The 27,374-nt window shown below is 40.0% G+C and overlaps 1 protein-coding gene across 4 annotated transcripts; it reads left to right on the forward strand.

Moving 5' to 3' along the window:
• The first annotated feature begins 891 nt into the window (after positions 1-891).
• On the forward strand, positions 892-25,075 carry camkk2 (calcium/calmodulin-dependent protein kinase kinase 2). Of its 4 annotated transcripts, none has more exons than XM_080874645.1 (18): positions 893-1,199; positions 7,163-7,475; positions 7,676-8,017; positions 15,292-15,339; positions 16,351-16,404; positions 17,680-17,731; positions 18,187-18,320; positions 18,616-18,652; positions 18,787-18,808; positions 18,926-19,014; positions 20,560-20,759; positions 20,945-20,998; positions 21,084-21,157; positions 21,302-21,389; positions 21,732-21,863; positions 23,159-23,262; positions 23,400-23,453; positions 24,361-25,075. In XM_080874645.1, exons 2-18 carry the CDS (start codon positions 7,245-7,247, stop codon positions 24,431-24,433), a joined length of 1,788 nt encoding a protein of 595 aa, XP_080730771.1. In that variant the 5' UTR covers positions 893-1,199; positions 7,163-7,244; the 3' UTR covers positions 24,434-25,075. The 4 variants fall into 4 exon arrangements, with proteins under 4 accessions (XP_080730773.1, XP_080730771.1, XP_080730774.1 ...); XM_080874646.1 differs by lacking the exon at positions 893-1,199 and adding an exon at positions 1,410-1,522; XM_080874647.1 differs by lacking the exon at positions 15,292-15,339 and having other exon boundaries at positions 892-1,199.
• Positions 25,076-27,374: the final 2,299 nt, after the last annotated feature.

The following is a 27,374-nucleotide window of genomic DNA, read 5'->3' on the forward strand; positions in this document are numbered from 1 at the left end:
AAGGCCAAGTAAAACCCCTTTAAACATTAATGAAATGCTCAATTATAATCCATGAGATTCTCCCCTGTTTCGATACTAGAAATGTGATATTCATAAGTCTGTTATCTCGCATATCATTTTCAAGTGTTGTTAACCAAAACACTCAAAGTGCTCACACATTTATGCAGAGCCTTTAATACTTAACTACTGTATAGCGCTTCTTGTTTCAGAAACTGACTGCTGATTCCAGTCTGCGTTCTGTGTTTAATATCTTAAATTTTTTTTTTTTTAGTTTTATCTTCATCTCTTTCATGTGAATGGGCAGAACCCTGGATTACTTGACACCAGCTTTGTGTTAGAGGGATTGTTTATCACATTTTTTTATGCATAAGTGTACCCTTTAAAAAAAACAAACAAACCCACAATGTTTTGGATTGTAAATTAACTAGTTATGACCATGAATCATCATTCAGGATTTCTAAGTCTGAAATTTGCAACAAAATTTACCTTTTTCCCCTAGTTTTCCTGAATTGTTTTAAATTAATGCAAAAATCTAGAGAGCATTTTATACCAAATGCAGAGCAAGCAAGATCTGTTACAATAATATACAGTATGTACTGTGGAGACAGTGCAGGAAGCTCAATGATTTAAAGATAATGGCTATCAGATGCAAAACCACATAGACACAAAGGACGTGTAATGAGAGTGGCTTGGCTGTAGTGTCCTGGTAGCCATCACAGCCATCCTAAATATAATAGTCTTATTATGTTAGACCTCTAAATAAAATGTGCCCATCATTAAAGAGCCAAGGCCAGTTTATTTTACTAGGTCCAACTCTCCAGTACACCACAAGATGGTGCCACTAGGTCATAAAGCAGTTGAGGCAGAAACGACCAGGAACCGTGAATGTTATATTTAAAACTCGTGAAATAAAAGAAGGCAAAAGGGCATCGTAGCCTTCAGCGGAAGTAGCTTAGGTTGTTTGTTAGCATATAAAAGCGTTGCGTTAAATGCCTGCAGTTATCATTTCCTCCATGTGAAGCACGGGACCTGCGTGCTCAGCTGGATTGGTCCGTCAAAACATCGGTTCTCAGTCTGTTACAGTCTCCGTTTCTCAAACAGCTAGCTAGCTGTCGCAGGGCAGAAGCTACTCACACAGCAGACGAGGAAGGAGGGGGAGTCTTACATTTCTCACTTGTAGGCCTAAATAACACGCCAAGGTAAGGTTTTTGTTTGTTAAATCACACAGTATATATACAATTTTCTTTTTCTTTTTTTAAACGATTGCTTCCTGCATCTTTGCCAGCGGCTGTAGCATGAACGTTACTGGGACGTACTAGCATCACTGACTCCTTCATCCACAACATCTGTATCTTGCCAGATGAGGCAGCTGCTAACGTTAGCTGAGCTGGTTGGCTTAGAAGCTCAGAGCTAAGTTAGCTTAGACTTGAGACGGCGGTGACTTTGTGAACGCCCAAACAACACCGGAGCAGCTTAACCGCTTTGACATTTACAGTCGATGTAGCAGCTCTTATCTGTGGGTGTAAGTAACACGAAATCCGGTGGTGCCAGTTGCATGTGTTATTGTTTGTCGGTTATCTCAAAGATTGTTTGTGTGTTTGTGAAATTGCAGAGTCTCGGTTTAGTCTCAAATCTTCATGTTGGGCTCTGGTAACATCTAATGTTACCATTTTGGGAAGTTGCGCTGACATATTCTTGAGGAGAGAAAGCCTCTGATGGCACAGAGTCCCCGATGTTTTTTATTTTAGTTATCATTATGTTATTTTTTGTTTTGGAAAACCATTTAAAGTATATATATTTGACACATTTAACTCCTGGCATCACTCTACAGGAATAAATTGAACTTTAACTTTGATATAGTAGGTTTAGTGGTTATTTTATAAGGTTAGCCTTAACCTTTCAGTAGATACAGAGTAGAAATGTGTCGAAACACATTTAATGTGCTGGACCTTCATTCTGGAAAATGCCCTTTAAATTTACTTGTACCATATTATTTTTATAATTATAATTATAATAATAATAATTATTATTATTGAAATTCTTTGTTTTCATTCAGCAATTTATGTTTTGAAGCCTGGTAACAGAACTAGTACAATATGTGTACAAATTAAGTTTGTCCAATAGAGAGGTGAAGAGAGATAAGGTGCACACTTTAAATAATACACAAATAAATAAGTTAGAGTAAAAACAAAACAATAAGAAAATTAAAATCCAATTTAATAGGTTTAACATATTTTACCCATTAATTAATCCCATTAACCTGTTAATCCCAGTTTTCTTAATCCTTTAAATATCCCTTACTATCTCTGTCCCCTCTGTGGCGGGGGCCTCTTGTGTCATATCATTAAAACCGTTTAACACAGGGGTGGGCAACTCCAGGCCTCGAGGGCTGGTGTCCTGCAGGTTTTAGATGTGTCCTTGATCCAACACAGCTGATTCAAATGGCTGATATTTGATTTGTGCCATTGTAACGTAGGGCATGACTGATACATATTATCACAGAGTCTTTGTGGAGTTTGCATTGCTGCCCCTCCATGAATCCACTGGAGGGCTGTTAAAAGGTAGATCTTTTTCTCCACCATTGTCAAGTGCTTTCGTATCGAGGACCCTCAGATTGGTGGGTTTCTCTCTGTTGGATTGTCTTTATCTTGCAATAAAATGCAGCTTGCTATATAAATAAAATTGAAATAAATAAATTCAATTTAATGTCTGGGTCACCAAATGAGTTTTTCGGATTCTCCCTAAATTGTGCTGTGATTATGTGGCAACACTGCAGCTAAGTTGATCAAGGACAATAATTCCTCCATTTACAGGAGCTTATCTCTTGCACGGTGCCGGACATCGCTGACAGTGTAACCCTGTTGATCTTTTAATGAAGCTGGGGATCCTCCTCTGCTCCAGATGGCCCTGTGTTGTACTGGTATTTCCATAACACAGTGCCTGTGTTGTTATTAATGCTCTACATGGCTTGGACCCCCTGCAAGTTGTGATAAGTCCTCTCTTCCCCTCCCATCCTCTCCCGCTTAGATAGTGACAGGCAGGTCACATGATTTTTGTTATGGTAAAAGGCACGGTATGGCATCTGGAGCTAGGCAGCATCTGTTGGTGTTTCTCGAGGCTCAAATCTGACTCCTTGTTCTTCGTCGTGCTGCTGTGATCCGCAGGGATCAGGGAAGTTTTGGGCTTTAGCCAGCAGTTCAGTCATTAATGATGCACAGTGTTTTTGTACAAAAATGAAATTGAAGTCTGTGCAGTTCTCTTGTGTCACAGAAACTTGGTGACCTTTGAGGTAGCGTATTTATCTTTAGTGCGAGGGAATTGGGAGTTTGCAGTTTCAAAAATGACTTTAGCAAATAGTGGATGCAAAATATTGTATCAAACCAAATCATCGTGATTTCAGCATTCAAGTACATCTCCTGCTGAAAACCCAGCCCTTCTAGGTAGGAAATGAGATTTGCAGTAATATTGTCTTGTCTGACTAACAGTTACAATGTCACGTTAGGAGTTTATGCCATCATCAACTGATGATACTGCATAAACACCCTTTTGTTTTTATGGAAACAGGCCTTGTTTTGTGTCATCTGTGTATCTGTAGGTCAAACTGGGTAAGTTAACACTCACTTCTAGTCGGAATACTTTTGTTTTAATGAATTAAAACCAACCAAAAAGTATCTGCTTTTAATAACATGTCAGAAGTTTTCAGAGGTCATGAAAGCCAGAGGTGTTAAATTGACTTGAGAAAGACGCAAATAAGCAACATTTATCCTCTACAGCAAAATTGAAATGAAAATGTTTCTGGTTTTGAAAATGTTTTAACGTAACAGTTAAAAAAACATTTAAAAAAATCACAAGGGGGTAATTTAAGTGGCTAAATAGACTTGGCAGTTAAAACACCCAGCAATTTCAGTTCCTTCTTATTAAACTGTTATTCTGTAATGTGCAGCATTTCTTTTCCTCTTTTGTCAGTTTACATTACAATAGTACTGTATATATATAGGTTGGCAGTGAAAGAAGAGAGCCCACCTGGAGTGGGTGTTTCTTCCCACACATGGTTCTCGCTCTTAGCTTGGCTGGATCTCCCACTGTCTTGCTTGCCTTATGGCTTCCCTTTGTTGTTTTTTTTCTCTGTATCTGTGAGATTTACTCAGCTCCCACACACCGACAGTGCCACAATCCTGTCAAAACCATGACAGAAAATATAGGGGATCTGTCTGTTTCTTTTTCCTCTTCTCTTTTCTCCTGTCTCCATTTCTCTGTCACGTAATAGGCAAATAATAAACTGAGTGGATTTCAAGATGGAAATTAGCCTCTTTTAATTATGCAAGAAATGGTTTTGGTTAGATGCTTCACAGATAAAAATTAACCACCACGCTACTGTGTGCCCAACATCAAAAGCAGACTGCACCCATGCGTTTATAGATGCATTGTATCTGTAGTTTGCGATACTAGACGCGTTTGCCTGAATTAATTATCACCTAACAGAACGTGTGGGAAAATTTCTGCACCATGGATGTTTCTTATGGAAGCAGCCCTATCTGCTTATGTTTCAGAGCCAGTGAACAGCATCCCTGATTGTTTATCCCACACGTTTTCATTACACCCACAAGTTGGGTCGTGCTGCTCAGGCTCTGTGGATAATTGAACCTTACATGTAAATTTTACCATACTTTGTCACAGGATTTATGCCAGCCCTAAATTATTCTTGGCTGAAAAGAAACAGTCAACCTCTGTTTTTCTTAATTTCGGCTCCCAGTTCACAGTTTAAAGTTGTATGGCACCAGTTCAAAAACAGGGGAAGTATGCACCTTTTCAGTGAAGTTGGCTTACTGTGCATCAAGCTAAAATTATTAATAGTGGAACTGAAGTTTAGTAGTTTGTTTAATCTGGCTTCACCCAAATCACAGGTGAAGTGTAAGAGTAATGTCTAGTAGTCCAGGTGACTGTGCAGATGTTACTAGGAGAACTCTGGCAAAAGGGACTGTGTGAATAGGAAATTGCATCTTTTACAAACACATTATATTGCTATTGGTTTAATTAATATTTGCTGATGATGAGATAATGTGTAGATGTATTGCTTTGCACCTCAATAAAGATAATAAGGATATTTGTGTACTATGTGTTATTAGGTTGTATTCATTTTTTAATATATTTATTCCCCTAAATCCAAATCCAATTTATTGAATATATATATTTATTAGAGATGGACCGATCCGATATTACGTATCGGTATTGGTCCGATACTGATCTAAATTACTGGATGGGATATCGGAGAGAAATAAAAAATGTAATCTGATCCATTAAATATCACAAAGCACCTCACAAAACTAGTGACATAGTGTAACCTAGCTCATAACCTTAGCACGTCGGAGCAGTGTGCATCTCGTGATAGAGCGGCTGTGGCGTGCGAGACTTGTCCGGGGTCTGGTTGAGCATCTGGAGCCTCGCTACGTGCTCATAAACCAGCATTTCATCTCGGAGAAAGCTATCCTAGAGAAGTAAAGCAAGTGTGTAAGTTCATCTCTGAATGTTCGTAAAGCATTCCCACGTTAAGCTTAACAACCAATATATGGAGCGACTGCCTCTTCTCTCCCTCCCTCTCCTGTTGCTACTTCAATCATGAAACTGATCAATGATCAGCTGATCAGCTTTTCTGTCATGACTACCGTCTCTCTTGTTTGTTTATCGCCCACTTTGCGCCAGAAAGAGGAAACCAGCGGATAAACAACAGCAGAACGTTTAAGCTTGATAATCTGTTGTTAGAATTTATTTAATATTACTTTCTACACCAGGATCTTTTTCTATGTAGCTGACGGCTGGTAAGTGTGCAGGGGCGGATCTAGCAAAGCTTAGCCAGCGGGGCCGATAGGGCATGAACAGGGAAAAGGGGGCACAAAGACATACTTTTCCTTCTAATTGTCATTTCTAGCTTTTAATAAATAATTATCTGAATCTTACAGTCAAAGTTTTCGTCTGATGTAAAATGTATAGAAATCCATTATTGTATATAGTAACTATTAAGTCAAATTTATAACCTAGAAAGCTGCAGTACTTTTTCATTTGCAATTCTGTTGAATAAAGATGTTGAATCTATTTAATTATTGTAGAAAAATTATTGACTTATGTGCATTTTAAAATTTTTTTATTTTCTTTTACACGTGCTTTAAATTAAAGTCCATTACGTCAATTAAGCATTATGAGGGTGGGGGGTGGTTCCCTATTTTTATTTTTTATTTTTTTGCTGGGAGTTGGCATACCTATTAGTTAGGTTGTTTAATATTTCCACTAAGCACTCTTTAAAATACCAGAATAGGGAGGATGGTGTAGGTTTAACTTTATTAGATTGATCAGTGTTGCTGAACTATGAAATATTTTGGGTGCAGTGTATTTTTTGCATATAGGTAAAAAAAAAATAGCTTTAGTGTTTTGGGTTTTTTTTAAACTTGAGTATGAACTTATACAAAATGCAGCAAAATATTTAAAAAAACATTTTATTGATTATGAAATACCCTATATTGGATTTATATCGGTATCGGCAGATATCCAAATTTATGATATCAGTATTGGTATCAGACATAATAATACTAAGTGCAATAATCCTTTCTGTCATCGTTGTATTTTTACTCAGTTGTATATAGTATTTGTATTCTATTTTTATCTTATTGTATATTTATTTTATTTTATTCTACTGTATATAGTATTTTATTTTATTCTATTCTGTACAGTTGTGTACTGTATTTATTCTTATTGTATTCTAATTTTTGCCTCATAACTTTTGCACTGTCCACTTCCTGCTGTGACAAAACTAATTTCCCACATGTGGGACTAATAAAGGTTATCTTATCTTATCTTATCTTACATAAAAAAGTGGTATCGTGCCATCTCTAATATTTATATAAATAAATATAAATATACTTGAACGTAGTGAAAATATCTTGAAAGTTGAGTGGTTTTGAATCTTAACAAGCAATCACCGTGAATCATTTGCATGATTGCAGACATAATTATAGATTAAAGGTTACAAGGTTCAGAGTACAACCTCTGGGATAGTGTAAGAACGGACTATCTGCAGCATACTCTAGGAGATGGTCATAATAAAAAAGAAAATAACACAGAAGTTGTAAGGGTGTGAAGTATTAATCACATGCACTTTCTCATTTTTTAGTTTGCTGTCATAGATTAAGAGACATTCCCCATACGTTCCCATCTGATGGAGCACTGGTTGGCAGTCTTTGTGAAGAGGCACCATGTTTCCTTGTCATGTAACCCCTTGGCCATCTGCTGAGCCTCCAGCCTCTTGCAGCAGTCATGCAAATCCAATGCAACCCTCTCAGCCCTTGCCTGATCTACTGTGCAGCTGTCCTGCCCCACCTTTAAACACCCACTCTGAGACACCCTCGCCGGATCCAATGGAGTCCCTAATTGTCGTAACAGAGTATGAACCCAGCCGACCGCCTGGAGAGGCTGGGGAGGAAGAGGTAAGAGCAACAAAGGCAAGGGTTCATGCTAGAGATGTTGATGTCTACTGTATGAAGTGTAAGGTTTAGCAGGATTTTACATATAACAATCTTTGTCTAGTAGAACCGTAAGTACATCAAGGTGCAGGTGAATAGAGGATATGAAGTGGATGATTAGTAAGTAAGAGAAGTATAAACCATTCAAATCCATCTCATGTCAGGTAGAAGAAATGGACAGTTCAGAGACGCCGGAGCCAGCTTCCTCTGTGGCAGCACCTTTCCGGACTCCATCCTGTGACCTTCTGTCTCATACAGTTGGTCGGCCAGAAGCTCTACTACCCGGAAGCCAAGAGCAAAGGGGAAGGTTAAACTTTTCAGACAGGAAACTCTCTCTGCAGGAGCGCTCACAAACAGCAACCTCACCCTGTAGCTCACCGGGACTTAATGGGCGCTATATTTATCCATCGTTACCGTACTCCCCCATCACGTCACCTCATTCTTCTCCACGCCTGCCCCGCCGGCCCACTGTGGAGTCCCACAGTGTTTCCATCACAGACCTCCAGGTATGATTAAGCATTAAAGCTAATTTAGTTTCAGTTTTGTTTTTTTTTTGATCAAGGTCTTTTTATTGAACAAAGAATTGCTTCCAACAACAATTATGGCAAAATTAACAGACAGTTGTGCCCCCACCCCCCCAGAACAGTGTAACTAAAACCCAGCCAGAGAGGAAAGGAGAGACAAAATAACATAAAATAAAATAAAGTTACAGATACAAAGTAAATAATAAAATAAATGAACAACAGCAAGAGAAAAAAAACAAAAAAAAACCCCACTCACACGCACATTAAGCAATAGTATCCGGACTTAATCTTTCAAAGTAAGTAAGAAAAGGTTGCCATGTGTCATAGAACCGCCGAACCGAACCTTTTACAGTGTAGCGGATCTTTTCCAGCTGAGTATAGTACATGACATCCTTAACCCATTGCCCATATACAGGTGGAAGTGGCTCTTTCCATTTCAATAATATCATTCTACGGGCCAAAAGAGTGCAGAAGGCCAGAAGATCAGAGTGTGATTTGGAAAGACTGGCATCACAAGGCGTCACTCCAAAAATAGCTATAAACGGGCAGGGTGCAATTGGAACACCAAATATGTTGGATATGGTTTCAAATATGCTTTTCCAAAAGCTACCCAGTTTTGGACACGCCCAGAACATGTGAAATAGGGAAGCAGGCTCTCGTTTGCACCGGTCACATGTGGGGTCAAACCCATCCTTGATTTTGCTCAGTCTAGTTTTAGACCAATGGAGACGGTGAACAACTTTGAACTGAATCACCACATGTTTAAGGCAAATAGATGATGAAGAAATGCTATTGATTATCTTGTGCCAAGTCTCATCTGTAATCCGTTGGCCAAGATCACTTCCCCATCGTTCCCTAAGTGATTGCAATGTGGACAGCCTAAAATTACTCAACAGCTCATAAACATCACTTATAACCCGCTTAGCATTTGGCTTAAAATCAAAAATATCATCCAAAAGGGATGGTGGTGGACAGGACGGAAAGCAGTCAGTATTAGAAGCAACAAAATTCCTGAGTTGTAGATACCTGAAAAAGTGTGACTGAGGGATCTTGAACTTGTTCACCAGCTGTTCAAATGAGGAAAAGATATTGTCCGTGAAAAGAGCAGTCACTGATGTTATTCCAAGTTTTGTCCATATGTTAAATGCCTCGTCCGTCAAGGATGGGGAGAACATGCAGTGTCTATGCGGTGGTGCATTAAGAGAGAGTTCAGTCTGTTTAAAGTGCCGTCTGAGCTGATACCATAACTTCAGTGAGTGGACAACAAGAGGATTCGTGGTGAAGCTGGAGATCGGTCTCGCCAGAGGTAATCTGGCACACAGCAAAGACACCAGGGAGGATTGACTCACCGATAGCCGCTCCAGTGTTACCCATGATGATGATAAATTATCATGGTCTTTCATCCAGTACAATAATGCTCTTATATTAGCTGCCCAGTAATAAAACAGAAAATTTGGGAGTGCCAAGCCTCCTGCGCTCCGCGGTCTTTGTAATACACTCTGTTTCAGCCTAGGTGGTTTTTTGTTCCAAATGAAGGAGGAGATTTGACTATTTAGATTATTAAAAAAAGACTTGGTTAAAAAAATTGGAAGACACTGAAAAAGATATAGAAATTTAGGGAATATAGTCATCTTAATGATATTTAATCTACCACCCAGCGAAAGAGGCAAGGACTCCCACTTTCCAAAATCCTCCTTTAGTTTAGACAATAAAGGAAGATAATTAGTTTTATACAAGTCTCTATGATTCTGCGTAATCCAAATGCCCAAGTATTTGAACTTGTTATAGCTGAGCTTGAAAGGTGCTAAAATAGACGAAAGTTCCCCGGTTATTGTACCTAAAGGCATTGCCTCACTTTTCCCGAAATTCACCTTATATCCGGAAATTGTCCCGAATTCCTTAAGTACATCTAAAAGTTTAGGGAGGCTATTTGAAGGGTTGGAAATAAACAAGAGCATGTCGTCGGCATAAAGAGAGACTTTATGCTCGATATCCCCACGACGTATTCCCTCAACCTCAACACAGTGTCTTAGAGCAATAGCTAGCGGTTCAATTGCGATGGCAAAAAGGAGAGGTGACAAAGGGCACCCCTGTCGTGTGCCACGCTGAAGCTGAAAAAAGGGGGACAGACTATTGTTGGTCCGAATGGCCGCTACAGGGTCACAGTACAATACTTTTATCCAGGATACAAAATTACTCCCGAGGCCAAATTTTTCAAGCGTATGGAAAAGAAAGTCCCATCTCACCCGATCAAACGCTTTCTCAGCATCAAGTGAAATAACAGTTTCCAATACAGTACCTTTGACATGGCTATAGATTATATTTAATAAACGTCTAATATTAAAAAACGAGTACCTGTTTTTGATAAAGCCTGTCTGATCAGGTGAGATAATGGAGGGCAGATGTTTCTCTAAACGGCGGGCCAACACTTTAGCAAGGATTTTGGTGTCGGTGTTCAGCAGAGATATTGGACGGTATGAGCCACAATCTAAATGATCCTTATCCTTTTTTAGAATTAGGGAGATCACTGCCTGACGCATTGTTGGAGGCAAGGATTGTGAGAGGAAAGATTCTTCAAAAGTCGATTTTAACAATGGATTCAATTGGTTAGAAAACTTCTTAAAAAAATCGGAAGGATACCCGTCGGGGCCAGGTGATTTTCCAGACTGCATACTCCGTATGGCCATTTCAATTTCAGCATCAGAAATGGGCTCCTCCAAACTGGTGGCCGCATCTTCTCCTAAGGAAGGGATATCAAGTTTCTCAAAGAAATTTTCTAGAGCCAGGTCATCCTTAGCCGGGGGGGAGCTGTATAAAGTCTGATAGTATCTAAAAAAACTATTATTTATACCTTGGTTATCCGTGCATCTTATTCCCTGGTCATTCCGGATCTCAGGGATAGCTTGATTAGCTGTTCTTTGTCGTAGCTGATGAGCTAGCAGCTTGCCTGTTTTTTCTCCATGCTCATACGAGTAGCTACGCAACTTCGAAATTAGATACTCAGCCTGTTTTGTAGATAGAAGATTATATTCAGTTTGTAATTTCAGCCTACGTTTATATAATACCGGGTCAGGGGAATGGCTATATACAGCGTCTAGTTTAGTAATTTCGTCAGCCAATAGAGAGAGTTGCTCAGTATCCCTCTTCCTTTTGTTCGCACAGAATGAGATTATCTGGCCTCTCAGATATGCTTTTAGAGATTCCCAAACAGTTGATGGTGACATCTCTGGAGTTTGATTGATGGCAAGAAAGAAATCTATTTGAGACCTAATATAATTAACAAACTCTTCGTCTGCTAACAATACTGGGTTGAACCTCCATGGCCGATAATTGGAGTAGGCATTGGGAATACGCAGTGAAAGAACAACAGGTGAATGATCTGAAATCACCATGGCCTTGTAATCACAGTCTGTCACCAAAGGGAGGAGTTTTTTGTCCAGAAAGAAATAATCTATACGAGTATATGTTTTATGGACATTAGAAAAAAAAGAATATTGACTTGAAGTTGGGTTACGAAATCTCCATACATCAGCTAACCCGTAGTTATGAAGAAAACGCTGTATAACACGTGCTGATTTTGAAATAGGCGTGCATTTGTGCGAGCTGCGGTCCATAGCAGATAATGAGCAATTTAGGTCCCCACCAAGAATAATATTATGCGTTGCCATGTTGGGAAGCCGTGCAAAGACATTAGTGAAAAAACTATGATCGTCCCAGTTAGGGGCATAGACATTCGCTAAAATCAAGGGGAAACCATATAAATGTCCTACAACTACAACAAAACGGCCTGCAGGGTCTTCATCTACAGTTGTGGCTATAAATGGTAAAGTTTTGCTTATCAATATTGCTGTCCCCCGAGCTTTAGAATTAAATTTAGAGTGATATATCTGGCCTACCCATCCAGACTTGATTCGAAGATGATCAGAGGTACGCAGATGCGTTTCCTGGAGAAATGCTATATCCGTTCTAAGTCGTTGTAAATGAGTAATAACCTTTTTCCGCTTGACTGGATGGTTGAGTGATTTTACATTCCAGCTTACAAAATTTACCACCCGATCACTAAATGATCGCGCTGTGCTCATCCCTGCTCAAATAGTAAAATATGAAAGCTCCAGATGCACAACAGGCATAGGAGAAGAGGAAAGAGAGGGGAGGAAGAAGAAGGAAAAAAAAAAAGGAAAAACAAAAAACACATTGATAAGTAAAATAAACATATCTGGCTGAAGCCCAAACCAAGAACACAATGAGCAATTACACCAGATCGAACATGGTGACTGCCAAACCCCCTGCAAACAGATCCACACATATAGCCTAGTGCTTGTTTGGGTTACTATAAGCCAGACTCTTAGGCTCCCGCTGGCCGCTTGAAATAACATATCCTACAAAGAAAAATAGTCAATAAAATAGAAAAAGAAAAAGAAAATATATATATATATATACACATACATATATCGACATCCAAACAAAGTATAGAACTTTTCTAAACCCAATGGTATTGCCATGAAATAAAATGAACCAAAATGTGTTTATGAAATAAGTTTAAATGTCTGAACAAGAAGTGTCTCTTCAAGCTTTTCATCACCGTGCGAACGCTACAACAAACAGTCATGTACACTCAGCCGTAACTGAGACAACCAACCGTAGCACTGGCGCTCCCACATAGAGCGACAGGCGCAGCCTCCTCAAACGTTGATAATATGTTCTTTAACATATTCCATTGCCTTCGCCGCATCCAGAAATTCTTTCTCCTCCCCGTTGTGCGTGATACAAAGTCGCGCTGGGAACCTGATCCCAAAACGGATACCTTCCTGCTCACGGAGAAGTTTCCGGACTTCTGTAAAAGCAGCCCGAGCTCGGGCCACCGAGGTCGTAAAATCCGGGAATATTGCAATCGGTTGTCCATTGAACCTCAGCGGAGCTTGGGTCCTGGCACGGCGTAGAATTTCCACACAGTCCTGGTAGTAATGAAGCTTGGCTATGATGGCCCGCGGGTTACCACCCGGCCTTCTCGGGGCCAGACTCCTGTGTGAGCGGTCGACAATAACATCTTTATCCATACCCAGCGCTTCACGTAGTAGCGCGGATACGGCCGTGGTGGAGCTCGAATCCGGGCCCTCCGGGACCCCCATGATACGGATATTGGATCTCCGCATCCTGCCTTCCATGTCATCACATTTATCTTTCAGGTCAGATAGCTCCTTCCTCAAAGTCTTCACCGTAGATTGCAAGGTGACCACCTCATCGCTCCACATTGACAGCCCGTCCTCTACTTCTTTCACCGTGGCCTTAACTCCATCCATTTCAGCGCGCGCTGCCGCCGTATTGTTAGCAATCTCATTTCTCACTTCTTGCACGTCAGCCCTAATGTTATCAAAATCTTCTTTCAGTGCATTCCTGAGTTCTTATTTTAACACCACGCTGATATCATCTTTAATGGATTGAAGAAGCTCTAATTTCAGGGCATCAGTGTCCACAAAGCGCCCATCGCTCTGCTGAGCCCGTTCCTCAGTGGTCGCTGAGCCGGGCGCCGCCCTTGGGCCACCATTGGTATTCTCGCCCGAGGATGTGCCGGGCCTAGCCGCAGTTCCTCCGGTGTACTTGTATTTCCTTAGGTTCGATGCCATTTTGTCTCAAGTGAAGCTTTAATATAGTATATAAAACTGTTAGCTTCCCCTGTGACATAAAATGAGACTTTGTAGGTTGAAAAAAAACTATTTCTGAAACTCTGTTAGCGGGAGCCTTCAGAAACACGTCCTACTCCATTGCTGGCTCGCTAGCGCCCCCTAGTTTCAGTTTTAATGGTATAAGGATTTTGTAGCTTGCAATGTGTTTCAGCCTGCGTTAAATGGAGAAAATATAGCTAAATCAAATTAATCGTGCTATATAATAAGTGTTAGCCATATTGGTAGCAGTAGTTTAATATCTACCACGAGTGCTAAGTCAGTATGAGTTATAATGAGGTTGCAGCATATGCCATAATATTTTGGTTATTATGTAATTTTTGCACCATGTGACTCATTGTATTCCCTTCAGCATTGTGTATTGCATAAACCATTACACATGGATAACCTAACTAATGACACAGAGCGAGGCACTAAAGTGCCCCACACATGTTAGTATGTCATAAGTAATACCACAGCTGTCTGACAGTAAGAACTACATGTGCATTTGTCTTAAAATCAGCAGCAAAGTGATAAAGAGCAAGCTTTGTGGACACAAAGGTAAGGTTTTATAGTCCAAGTAGATGTAGCTGTGTAGCTGTTACATGTAGTTGTAGTTAGGATTTTTCAGAGCAGCAGGCTGAAGAGACATTTTGCTTTCTCAGAATTACATATTGATAGTGATAAAGGTTAATTAGGTGAAATATTTAGAGATATCCTGCAGATATGTCTTGCAGTCTAGAGAGGAGCAGTCAAATAAATGACATTTAGAAATGTGTTTTAATGATGTGTGGGACAGCCTTTGGAATGGGAGCCAAGACTGTAATATCAATAAGCTCCAACTTTATTAGCTCTGCCCTTCATACTGAAGAAAATCTATTGAATTTTTCCCTATTCTTACTCCTTTTTTCTCTCTCACAGCCTTTGTACTGCTAAGCTGTCTTTTTGACGCTCTTCAAAATATCCTAGCACAAACACACACACCAAGCTCTTAATGACAATGGCGAAGAGAAGTATCAGGAAGAGTAGTACAACTGCCTAAATCTTGACGATATCTACATGAGATCTACATGATGTTAGATTAACCCTTTCACTTATCATTCTACTTTAACAATGCATTTGACTGAAAAGCCTTCACACATCTGTCAGCTCCTCTCTGTTGTTCAAAACAAAAAAATGGAAAAATGTTTAGATTAGCAGCTCTACCATAATTTACTGTGATTCTGTCATTGTGTACCGGTACTTTAAGGTGTCCTTGGGAGTTTTGAAAAGATAGTTTTCAAATATATATACATTTTTCTTTGTGATTTATCCATTCTTGTCTTTGATGAGTCCTGTTGATTACAGTTGAATTTATTATTGATTAGAAGTGAAATTTGATTTAAACTGGATTGCATAAAAAATGAGTAATTGTCCTGATTTAGAGGGCAGCAAATCAGTGGCTGGTATGAAGAAATGTATTAAAAAATGTTAATGGAGAGAAAGTGTCAAAGGCAAATTTGAGGTTCAAGACAACATTCAGGCAGATTTTGTAGGAATACTCATGATGATGTGACGATTGTTTTCTTTTTTCCCCTCTCTCGCTCCCTCTTAAAGGACTGTGTTCAACTCAACCAGTACAAGCTGAAAGATGAGATTGGAAAGGTACCATGAGAGACAGCTCACTGATTGCTCCCTTTCACTGACTCTTCCATTTTCTCCTCCCGTCCGCCTACTGCATGTCTGTCAAGTAGCACACATCATCAAGGACAGTCTCTGATATCCTCCTTCCCGGCTGTCCTCATTTCCCAAACTCTGTGTAAACCACGAGGCCATGGGAGAGTTGGAAGATGGATGAGAGGCTGGTAAAAATAGCACTCTCTAAGGGTTGTGCAAGGCTTGGAGAGTGTGTGTGTATGAGTGAGTGGGTGTGTGTGCCTATATGAATGTTTTAGATTGTGGGCATCGTTAAGGCAGAATGTGTGTGTATTTCCGTATGTAGGTAGACATTTTAATGTGTGCGCTTTTGAGCACAGTGGAGACAGTTAAAGCCTCTTTGAATTGTTGGAGAAACTTGTGTTATCAGTTTATCTCCGGGACTGTAGGATGAGCTGTGTGCTGTCTCTCTAATCTGCAATCTGCTCCCCCAGCAGGAACCGACACTGCCCTCTCTCTCTCTCTCTCTGTTTGTTTTTGTTCGTACACACAGGCTTGTAATTAGGCCTACTTTTTATCCTGAATTTCCTGTGTGTGGGCAGGGAAGCTTGATAGCATAAACCAGATCCAGTTTCCTTAATTAGCCTGAAATCAAAAATGAAAGAGAGAGAGGAGCGATGATTTGAAATTTCTCTGTTCTCATTTTGAAGCAGCCCACTCAATTCCCTTGTGTGTTTGTGTATTTATTCCTGTGTGTATCTATGTATTCCTTTGCATTTGCGTTACACTTTTAGTGTCACATTAAGAACTAACTGCTTAATATATATATATTAGTGCTGTCAGCGTTAATCTCGTTAAAATGACGGGGCGATCCGCGCTAACTCGCTAATGGAGATTTGCCGCATTAATGTGGTTATGGGGTTAACGTCATTTTAACGAGAGTAACGCTGACAGCACATATATATATTTATTTATTCAGATTTTTCCCTCATGTTTTCTTTTTTGCTTGTTTCCGGACAGGGCTCCTATGGTGTTGTCAAGTTGGCTTACAATGAGGATGACAACACATACTATGTGAGTTTGTAATGCACATGCGAGTCCAGATGTGATTTATTTCCTTATCACAGGTCAGGCGACCGCTGGTTAACTTTGCAATAATCAACCCCTCTTGTAATATTTACTGGTGTGATTTGATGTGGAGCCTCTGCATGTGAACATGTCTCCAGATAATTGAGCTCGTCGACTAATGTAATAACACATCATTTCAGGCTTTTGTGTTTTTGCCGTTCTTGATTATTGCTGCAGTTCACATTAAGCTGCATGATAGCGATTGACAACGACAAAGGGATTATTTTAATATTCCTCCCGAGTGACAAAGGCCCCGTGTCGCATTCAGTGATTATATCATTGACATAATAACTGAGGGCATTTAAGTTATTAAAGAATAGGGAAATATTCACCAAACAATGCCGCTGTTACACACCATGCTTTCTCTTCAAGTCTGATACAAATTCCTGTCAACCTTGGCAGTTTTTGAAGACATAATCTGGTGGAGAGAGAGACATTGGTCAGAAAGATCTGTCTAGACCAGGGATCGATACAGTTGTGTCAGTGTCTGCACAGTCAAGAACTGGCTCTCAAATAAAAGAAAAAGAAAGTACAATTCAACAGTATGTCAACAATGTTTACGCAAGGGAAATCACAAGAAACTGTTGGTCCACTTCCACACATCTTGGAATGCAGACATGGATAAGAGCTCCCAAAGCTCACAGGTGGGAGACTTGCGTGTATCCGCATCGCAGGGCATCTCTCAGCTGTTGTGCTCTTATCGTCTGCCCAACTTGTAGTCAGCTTTCTTCCTTTCCTCTGGGTCAGAGAGGTTGCGCTCTCAATCGCTATCGGGTCAGCTGAGGCACATGACTCCACCCTGCCACCCAGACTTCTCGTTAACCCCTGTCGGCACCTCCAGACGAAATTTGATGTTTGAAAACACTGTGTAGTGAATGGAGTTGGGCTTTCTTTATGACATGTAACCACTTAAATACCAAACTTGATAGACGGTGTAGTGCAGTTGAAATGCTGTTTAATGTAAATGTGCAGAAAATGTGTCTGTTACGGCTCAGATTTCAATCATTTCACACCACGATTGAGGAAAGCTGTCTACAGTGACAGCAGTGACAAACACACCAAGCATTTTCAAGCTACAGAATTTCTAGGTTTAGGGTGCAAGTGTAAGAAACCTGTAAGCATGCTGCTGTTTATCTTTTCTTTGGCTTTCTTGGCTGCTGGACTCTTTCTGTTTCTCTTAACCTGTTGCAACCCAACTAAGTTTCCCTCTCTGTGCTGTAGGCGATGAAGGTGCTTTCCAAGAAGAGGCTGATGAGGCAGGCAGGTTTCCCACGTAAGTAAGGGCCATATTTCTGTGTAAGGTCTCAGTCATCCAGTTCATGGTAATCTAAAGAGCTTGGAAAGAAAAGCGACTGGACTTCTTTAAGTTTCTTGAAGACGTGTCACTTCTCATCTGAGGAGCTTCTTCAGTTCTCAAAACCAATGGTGGAGCGTCCCAGGTATTTAAACCCGAGTGGAAGTTCTCCCTTAAGAGGGTTGTTGACCTGCTGTTGATCATGTGTCTCATCACATGGCCAAGGTGTTAAAAAGCTTCTCGGATGAGAGATGAAACATCTTCAAAAAGTCAGCTTCTTTCCAAGTTTCTTAGATTCAGGGCCAGAGCAGAGCATCTGTAATGTCTGTAATGATAATGTTAATGTTAACAGAACATACCAATACTTAGGATTTGACTCTATCTTTATCCTGTCCCTCTACCCTTCCCATATTGTCCCCTGTTTCCTCCATCAGGGAGACCTCCTCCTCGTGGGGCAAGAGCCGCTCCCGAGGGGCCTGCCCAACCTAAAGGGCCGCTGGAGCGAGTCTATCAAGAGATTGCCATCCTTAAAAAGCTTGACCACCCTAATGTAGTCAAACTAGTAGAAGTGAGTAATCTTGTAAAACATGTGGATATTTTCATTTGATCTCTTAAGGATTACTTATTGGTATTACGCTAATTTTAAACAAGTTAAGAAAGGAAAGGAAACAGCAATGGCATTTTGAAGAACCTTAAAATGTACATAAATTGTGTTAGACTGTAAAGCTATCTTTCTACTCTATGTATTCTTATTAGAAATTCCACCGAAGGTATATTTAACTTTGCCTGGTACAAAAGATCAAAAGATGATCTGTTGTGTATCTGTGTTCACACATTTCCATTCCTCTTCAATGTGGTGCCAGGTTTTGGATGACCCCGGTGAGGACCATCTGTACATGGGTATGTTGTGGCCAGACAACAACACATCACAGCAAGCATAAAACAAAGTCAATTTTAACCTCATCTTTAAAAGATGTGTTTTGTTTTTTTTTAGTTTGCTTGTCCTCACTAACCTCCTTTGTTTTCTGTTACAGTGTTTGAGCTGGTGAAGCAAGGGTAAGCTAAGCCTCTTATATGATTGTGACACTGGAATGAGCCCAGTCTCATTAGTTATGATTGGTAATTGAGTGTGTTTGTGTGTGTACCTGTTGATGTTGTACCGTGTGTATCTAGGGCTGTGATGGAGGTGCCGACCGATAAGCCTTTCAGCGAGGACCAGGCACGTTTTTACTTCCAGGATCTTCTCAGGGGAATCGAGTACTGTGAGTTTTCAAAACCTCCTGCTAATCTTCCACCTACCCTGTGACTACATTAGTGTTTATTACGCATGTGTAGATAGATTTAATCTGACTTGCAAAGTGAATTAATTTTACTCAACAGATTTTATGTTGTTAACCCACCAAGATGGCCAGCACTGTGTACAACATCAAAATGGCTCATTAAACAAGTTTACCTTGGTCATGCCGACTGTGACAGTTGTTCTAGTCTTGAAATGTTGTTTTTTTCAGTTTGTACAAAATAAAGCACTCAGTGGACACTTTATTAGGTACACCTTACTAATACTTGGTTGGACCCCTTCATGCCTTCAGAACTAATCTTATTCTTCATGACATAGATTCAACAAGGCGATTAATAAAGGTGTGTGGAAGAAATCCAAGTAGATCATTGGTTTCTGAAATATTTAGACCAGCCCATCTGGCACCAACGACCAGGCCACGTTTAAACTCACTCAGATCACTTTTCGTCTCCGGACTCCATTCTTCGGTTGGACCTTCAGCGGGTCTTCTTGACCATGTCTACATTGCTAAACAGTACTGGGTTGCTGCCATCGGCTGATTAAATGTTTGTGTTAACGAGCAGGTTATCAGGTGTACCTAACAAAGTGGTTGGTGAGTGTATACTTGTCAGATTTAGAGGCACCAATTTCAAAAGCTGAATATCTTTTTCATTATTGTTTGGACAAAATTCTGAGATTCAGTTTTTCATTTTATTTTTTCCTTGCTCATATAACTTTGTATATATTCATATGACATCACCTTTGCATTCTGGTAGCCCAGGTTTTTCTGACCAGGTGAACTAATAATAGCACAAATACAGCTTAGACCATAGATCTGAAATTGTGTTGCGTCATTTCTTTAATTCAGTCTTCTCTTTGGAGAAAAATATCAGCCAGAGATGTTTTTCCCATACTAATAGTTTTGTTTAAAAATTAGCTCATTACAGTGATGTTGCATAGTATCAGCATGTCCTTATAGAGATAAAAGTCTGCTAATGCTTTCCATTAGAATTATGATTGTGGTAAGAAGATGAAGCTCTGATTGTACAATCAAGTGCTGTCCTCCTACAGCTCTTCCCTGCCATTTACACAAGGCCTTTGTCTGAGCTGCTCTTGACTCTAGCAACACTCCACAAAGTTCATTTCACATAATTTCAGCGGCTCTTAATGCATATCAGTGCAAGCAGGGATGGACACAAAAACAGTCTGGAGTCATTTGGAAAGGAAAGTAGGCTTGTTTTAGTCATGGTGCAGGTAGATTAGTTAAAAACAGTTTAAATAATTAAGGCACACTTAACTCTCATTTTCACATCTTAACCAGGTAGTGTGGACATAATTTATCATCATTTACCAAACGTCTTGCTGGCTGTCTAACTACACTACCAGAGATTTTTCTTCACGAGTCCAAGCCATTAAAAAAAATGGTCAAGCCGTTTTTCACCATTAGAACATCTTAATTCTGCCATAAAGTGAATACTACGAATGTGACCCGATTGCGATAATAAAGTTTGTTCGTTTTTTCTGTTAATAGTACATTACCAGAGGATCATCCACAGAGACGTCAAACCGTCGAATCTGCTGGTGGGAGAAGATGGACACATCAAGATTGCAGACTTTGGAGTTAGTAACCAGTTTGAGGGAGCTGACGCCCTGTTGACCAGCACAGTTGGAACTCCTGCTTTTCTTGCTCCTGAAACGCTCTCTGAGACCAGAAAGAACTTCTCTGGAAAGGTGAAGCAGTATTCGGCTAACTAGTGCCCTCTTGGGATGACTTTCAGAAATGCAAGAACTTTTGTTTTTGATTTTCTTTTTCCATTAAAATGTTCCTGCTTTCCAAACATTTATGAAATTTTGAATCTCAGCTACCCAACAATCATTTTCACATCAAATTAAACCTGTTTTGCTTTTCTGCTAAGGCTTTGGATGTTTGGGCCATGGGAGTGACACTGTATTGCTTTGTCTTTGGAGAGGTGAGTTGGGGAATGGTAAAAACATTAACATTTTTTTGGTACTAGTGATCCTGCTAAAATCGACACACTTTTTTTGTATTCACAGTGTCCATTTATGGATGAGCGCATTCTCAGTCTTCATCAAAAAATCAAGACACAACCCGTGGTGTTACCAGCACAGTAAGTTCTGCCTTGCTCTTTTAACAGATGGCTGTTCCCAGTGTTTATTGTATAAATAGCATATTTATTAAATTAAATACACAATTTTGGCCCTTTCTCAATAACATATTTACTCAGTTGTCTAATTAGTTTTTGTTACAACAGTGCCGACATATCAGATGATCTCAAGGATTTGTTATTGAAAATGCTGGACAAGAATCCAGAGACCAGGATAACGATCCCACAGATTAAGGTAAACACACGGGTAGCTGCCGGTGGCCGTGTGTCATGTTTAAATATCACACACACACAAAATGTCAAAAGGATTATTGTTCTTTTGTTTGGACATTACAGTCTTTTATGTCATTAAATTCATAAATCAACTGTTTGTGAAGTATAATCTATAGCAGTTTACATATATTTATAGATATGAATGAATAGCTTACGTTGATCTAACAAGTATAATTTTGCACTTAGATTCAGCCTGAGTAAATTTTTACTGTTGTGCCTCCAAAGACACTGTCTAAGTTTATATGTGTGGCACGTAATCTGATTACTCAAAGAACTCCTTTGTTTGCCTTGTGCTTGTGTCCAGGTACACCCATGGGTGACAAGGCATGGTGCTGAGCCACTTCCCCCTGAGGACGATAACTGCTGTATGCTTATTGAAGTAACCGAGGAGGAAGTGGAGAATTCTGTTAAACACATCCCCAGCCTGGCAACAGTGGTGAGTTTGTGAACAATGTTTGTCTCACAAAAGCATTAAAAACATTACAGTCACTTCAGACCCTAATTTGCTTTTCTCTTGGTGTCATAACAGGAAATATCACATTTGGGTATCATTTATGGGCAACTCGGCTACAATGAAAGAGTAATAAAAAGTACCAGAGAGAACGAATGCTCCATCAGGAGCAAAAGATTATTTCTTAGCAAATTTGCATTAGTATAAATTAGCTTAATTACTTAGTACAACAGAGTGTTTTAGCAACTTATGAAATAGAACCCAGCAAAGTTGCAAAGAGTAGAGGTAGTGAAGGTAGATAAGTTTAAATACTTGGGGTCAACCATCTAAAGTGCACGCGAAGAAGACCGTGCAGGCAGGGTGATGTGGGAGATAAATATCATGGGTGATTTGTGACAGAAGGATAGCAGCAGGAGGGAAAGGGCAGGTTTATAAGACGCTAGTGAGACCTGCTATGATGTATGGTTTGCAGAGTTAATTTCGAGATTTTCCCTAGGAGAGACCGGGAATAGGAATAAGCACATCAGAGGCAGAGCTCAGGTTGAGTGGTTTGGAGACAGAGTTAGAGAGGAAAGGCTGGGATGGTTTGGACACGTGCAGAGGGGGATAGTGAATATATTGGACAAAGGATGTTAAAGATGGAGCTGCCAGGCAGGAGGAAAAGCGGAAGACCTCAGGGAAGGTTTATGGATGTAATGTAGGAGGACATGTTGAGCGTTGGTGTGACAGAAGAGGAAGCTAGGGATAGGGTGAGATGGAGGCAGATGATCCGCTGTGGCGACCCCTAAGGGGAGCAGCCGAAAGACGAAAAAGAATTTCAGTCACATTGCACCATCCCACAGCTGAGGCACTGCACCTACTCAGTTCCTCTTTCAACACTTTGAGCTACAGCAGATGCATGACTCATTTTTTCAAAAAAAAAGATTTTCTTTAGCTGCATTAATTAATGTTGTTTAACATTTTTGTTTGACTTTTAACTTAAAAAAAGTTAAAAGTCACAAATGGAAAATACATCTGACTTCCAAATTCATCAGATCTACCACGACATTGCCATCTGTTATCACAGCAGAAACATTTTCTTAAATATGAATTACATATTAATGATATAGTGGTTTTTGATGAGTACTGCATACTGTTTTGTAGGACAATAACATCTAGGAGAAATCAGTTCTTTAGCTGTGTTCTCATTGTTAGGGCTCTAAAATGAAGGACATTTTTAAAATGTATAAAATTGAAGCTTTTCATCTTTACATTACTAAGTACTGTTTACTTTTTTGAAGATCCTGGTAAGAACTATGCTCAGGAAGCGATCCTTCGGAAACCCCTTTGACTGGGGCCGGAAGGAGGACCGCAGCAGTTTGTGTCCTCCAGGGCAAACCCTCACGTAAGCACTGTTTACAAAAACACTACAGTTTCTAAACTCTAAAGAAAAAGGCAGCAGCAGAGCCAGCCGAGGCTTGCCGAGTAGTTTGTCTGAAAGACTGTTGGTGTTATTTCTCTCCCCCTTCTCCTGCCCTGTAGGAAAGGCAGAGCAGGCAGTGTGAGATACTGCTACATTCATTGTAACCAAAAAAGGTAAATAATGCTGGCATAGTTCTTGCCTGCTGTAATGCTGTTTAAGTGGTCAAGAGAATATTTTAAGACCCGCTGGCATGATATAAGCAGCTGTCTCCCAGTATGGTGGTGATGGTCAAATACTCCTGTGCATCACATTTGTTAACTAACCTCTGGTGGTTTGGGGATGTCTGGAGAAGCCTTGTTAGGGAATGTTGAGCTTCACTTAAGAACCTTCAGTACCTGCAATCCAATTTCCTGTCGTTATCTGTGTCTGAGGGTGCTTTTGGTGTAGTATGAACTGTGTAGCGGGGAAATACTGTAAATATGTCATTCAATTAGGCATTCATATAATGGAAGATAAATTAGGACGCACATAAGCTACTGAGTGTAAACGAAACTACGCGAACAGCGGGTGACCAGCTGATACACAGAACGATGTCCTTTATCACAGAGGGTTCATTAGGTTATTAGGTTTTTTTCTGGGTTGACCCACAAAACAAAACAAATTAAAGAAGCATTTTAAAAGTCAAGTCATAATAAAAAGCATTTTTGTCCACACTCAGTTCATCATGGGCCAAGAGCATCCATTTATCTTCATGTGTTTTTACTTTCCCTTGCATGAAGCAGTCTTGACATTTAATGAAAGGACATGTCTGTAAATTAATGCCATCTTTACTTTTTTAAGATATTGTTTCCCCGCTTTCACCAGTTTTTGTTTTTTCAACCTTTCCTGGGGCTCTCCTTCACCGTATCTGCTGTAGAAATGAACTCGGTGTACTCTGCCATGTAACAGCTAAATGGTTGCTTTGACTTAGTAAACAGGGCTTAATAGTATCTGATTATTTTCTCTGTTCAGTGAAATAGGAATGACAGCGAGCCTACAGCACTGCTATAACTAACGCTGCCTCTCTGCTGTGTTACTTAGGAAACAGGAAAGCGGTGACGGGATGAGAAGTATGAACCTGCCCTACGTGGGAGAGGATGAGACTCTTTCCTGATGCGGGAGGTTTAATATGCACGCTGGCATCTGGCTGCCTGCAATCACACAGCACAAAACCCCTTTACTCACAGTTTTATACTTGCAGCCCACACATCATTTCTTGGGAGGTGGTCGAGTGTGGCAGACACTAACAAAAGGGAGGAAATAATGCTCTAAGGCACTTTGATGATCACTTTCTAAGCTTTTATTCTGTCCTGTCCTCTTACACAGTTTAATTTAAGGTTATGGGACTTAAACTGTAACATGGAAACCATCCAAGGGTGGAGCATCCTCCTTTACTTTCAACCTTCGCCCCCTTCTGCCTGGCCCACTCCTTCTCCTACTCTGCATGCTCTTATAGTCCTAGCATGCTTTGTCTCAGGCTTCAGCTGTACAGTTTCGGGTTTTATCATAGTCTAGCCACTTGTGTTTCAGGTATACGGGACGAAGGAATATTTGGAGGGGGGTTTTGGGTGGGGGGCAGGATGGTTGTCTTCACCATCACCACCAACAATTAAATAAGCAGTTTTCTTAAAAACGATTGTCTGGTTCACTCTGCTTCGTGGTAGCAGTGCCCAGTTTGGTAACACATTTTAGAGTGAAGTATCTATAGAATTTACCCAAAATGGGGAAAAAAAGGAGAGTGAAAAAATGTTTACTTCACCGAATGCATGTGTTTACTTTCCCAATGCAAACACTGTATAAGCTATTTCTAAACAGTTACATTGTTGTACAGCCATTACTTTTGTTTTTTTTCTCATTTACTACAATCAATAGCTTTCAGAAAGCTTTAATACAGTTGATATAGTGCTTTGTGAATAATAACATTCATTGCTGCATACAAGAGGGCATAAAAAAGTCATCCTTCCTCTTTCCTTGTTTTAAAGATCTAGTGCTTCTGGTGAATCTTTTTAAGATGTACAATTATGTGATTTTTAGGTGTTTGCTATAAATCCTGCGTGAAGGTGAAGGTGAGCTACTACCTGATGTGTTTGGGGGAAAACACAACGTGTTAGTTCTAAATGATTCTGTAGGTTAAACGTGTTGTTGAAGCTGTAAATCGGTCTGTTTAGACAAAAACGGGCTTTGTGGTCGGATCCTGAGCGTCACATGATTTCACTGTGTTCACGTATTTGTTTCACTTCTCCAAGTTGAGGTCTGTATGCAGACAAATTAAACAGAAAATCACAATTGAACCTCAAGCTTAAAACAACAACAACAAAAAACTTGTGAATGTTTTTACTAGTTTTGTTTGTTTTTGTATTGTAGGAGGTACCGATATTATGTTAAAACTGCACATTTCAAAGTCATTTTGTAAACTATGATAAATTGAAATAAATAAATAAATAATGCTGATCTATTAGAAATGGCTGCTGAAGTGAGTCTAAAATGGAAGCATAGTGCAAATGCAGACTTTTTGTACAAATCTATGCATGGCATATTGTCGAAGTGTTGAACTTAGAAACATTTCTCATGTTTGGTCTGGGCTGTAGACAACTCTGCAAATATTTCAACTTTTAAAGTAGGTTTGTTTTTTTTGTTTTTTTATTTATTAACGAGCTTCATTTTCGGTCCTAAAGCATTAAGTTATTTATGCCTCAGCAGTAAAAGGCTGATGGGGGTTGTCGTCACCCTGCCAGGACGCTCAAGTTTATTAATGCGATAACTTGAGAATGAAGCGACGTAGGAGTTTCAGATTGTAGCTACTAAAAATCTCTGACGGGTTTAAATCTCAGTGATCTTGACCTCAAGGTCAGAGGTCAAGTTTTCTGAAATGTAAATGTGATAACTCGAGAACAAGATGACGTAGGATTTTGAAATTCAGACCACAGGTGCATCTAGTAGGAGGCTGAGGGGTACCACTGGCCACTGCCAGTATTTCTTTTTCCTCCCACACTTTTGTACATTTTGTTGAGCCATCATTGTTTCCCTCATCAGTGTGTCTTTAGTTAACTTAGCGTATTAGCACGATATTGAAAGTAGTTATTACATTCAATGCTTCCACACACTAATTACTTCAGCACTAACGTGTTGAATGTATGAGAAAGGGACTGGAATCTTTTTGTACGTACTTCTTCTTGCATGTCACTCTGAACTGTACTGTATGTCTGTTTTTTAAGACGAGTACTAAAAGTGTGTACATTATTATTGTACTTTATTGAGCCCCGTGGGGGAATTGCTCTCTGCATTTAACCCATTCACTCAGTGAAGCAGTGGGCAGCCATTGGGCGCCCGGGGAGCAGTGTGTAGGGACGGTACCTTGCTCAGGGGTACCTCAGGGTAGCTGTTAAGGGGAATCGAACCCCCGACTATGCACATGGTGTAACTTTATGGTGCAACGGTACGCCCTGTCAGATACCTGTCATGTACACCGTCCACACCCACCGAGTTGAATCGAGAGGGCTGTATGTGGTTAATTAGTTTTGCTCATGTATCTTTTTTTTCCCCCAAAAAAAGATATCCACCTTAGAGCGTAGGGACATGCACTTTGGTTTTAGACTTCCAATAAGGTTAAAATTAGTTTTGAAGTGTAATTTCGGTGAAGATATCCAACAAATAATAACGTTTATCTTCAGTTTGCTCTGGATTGTGGACTGTTACCACATAGTTGTAACATAGTGCACCTACTGTAAGTTGCTGTTAACTGTCAGATTAATTTGTTGTCATGAACATAAGAAGACAGATGCATTTCCTTTGGTGTGAATATTTTCCATAACCAACAAGAGTAAAGTGAGCTACTGTTTGAGTGTGAATGTGGGGTGCAAGTCACAAAAACAACTGTATGATAAATATTTTATACAGTATTTAAACTTGTAGCTGGTTTCAATAGACCTGCCCATTGTTGCCAGAATGGTCAGGCTAAGTGATTAACCTTTATTGTTCACACAATTTTGCATTCTGTAGTGTAATTAATTTTATTAAGAGCTTTTGGGGGGGGTGGGCTCTTTTCCTCCTAAATG

This window comes from Rhamphochromis sp. 'chilingali', assembly GCF_963969265.1.
Source record: "Rhamphochromis sp. 'chilingali' genome assembly, chromosome: 2".
Classification (NCBI taxonomy): domain Eukaryota; kingdom Metazoa; phylum Chordata; class Actinopteri; order Cichliformes; family Cichlidae; genus Rhamphochromis; species Rhamphochromis sp. 'chilingali'.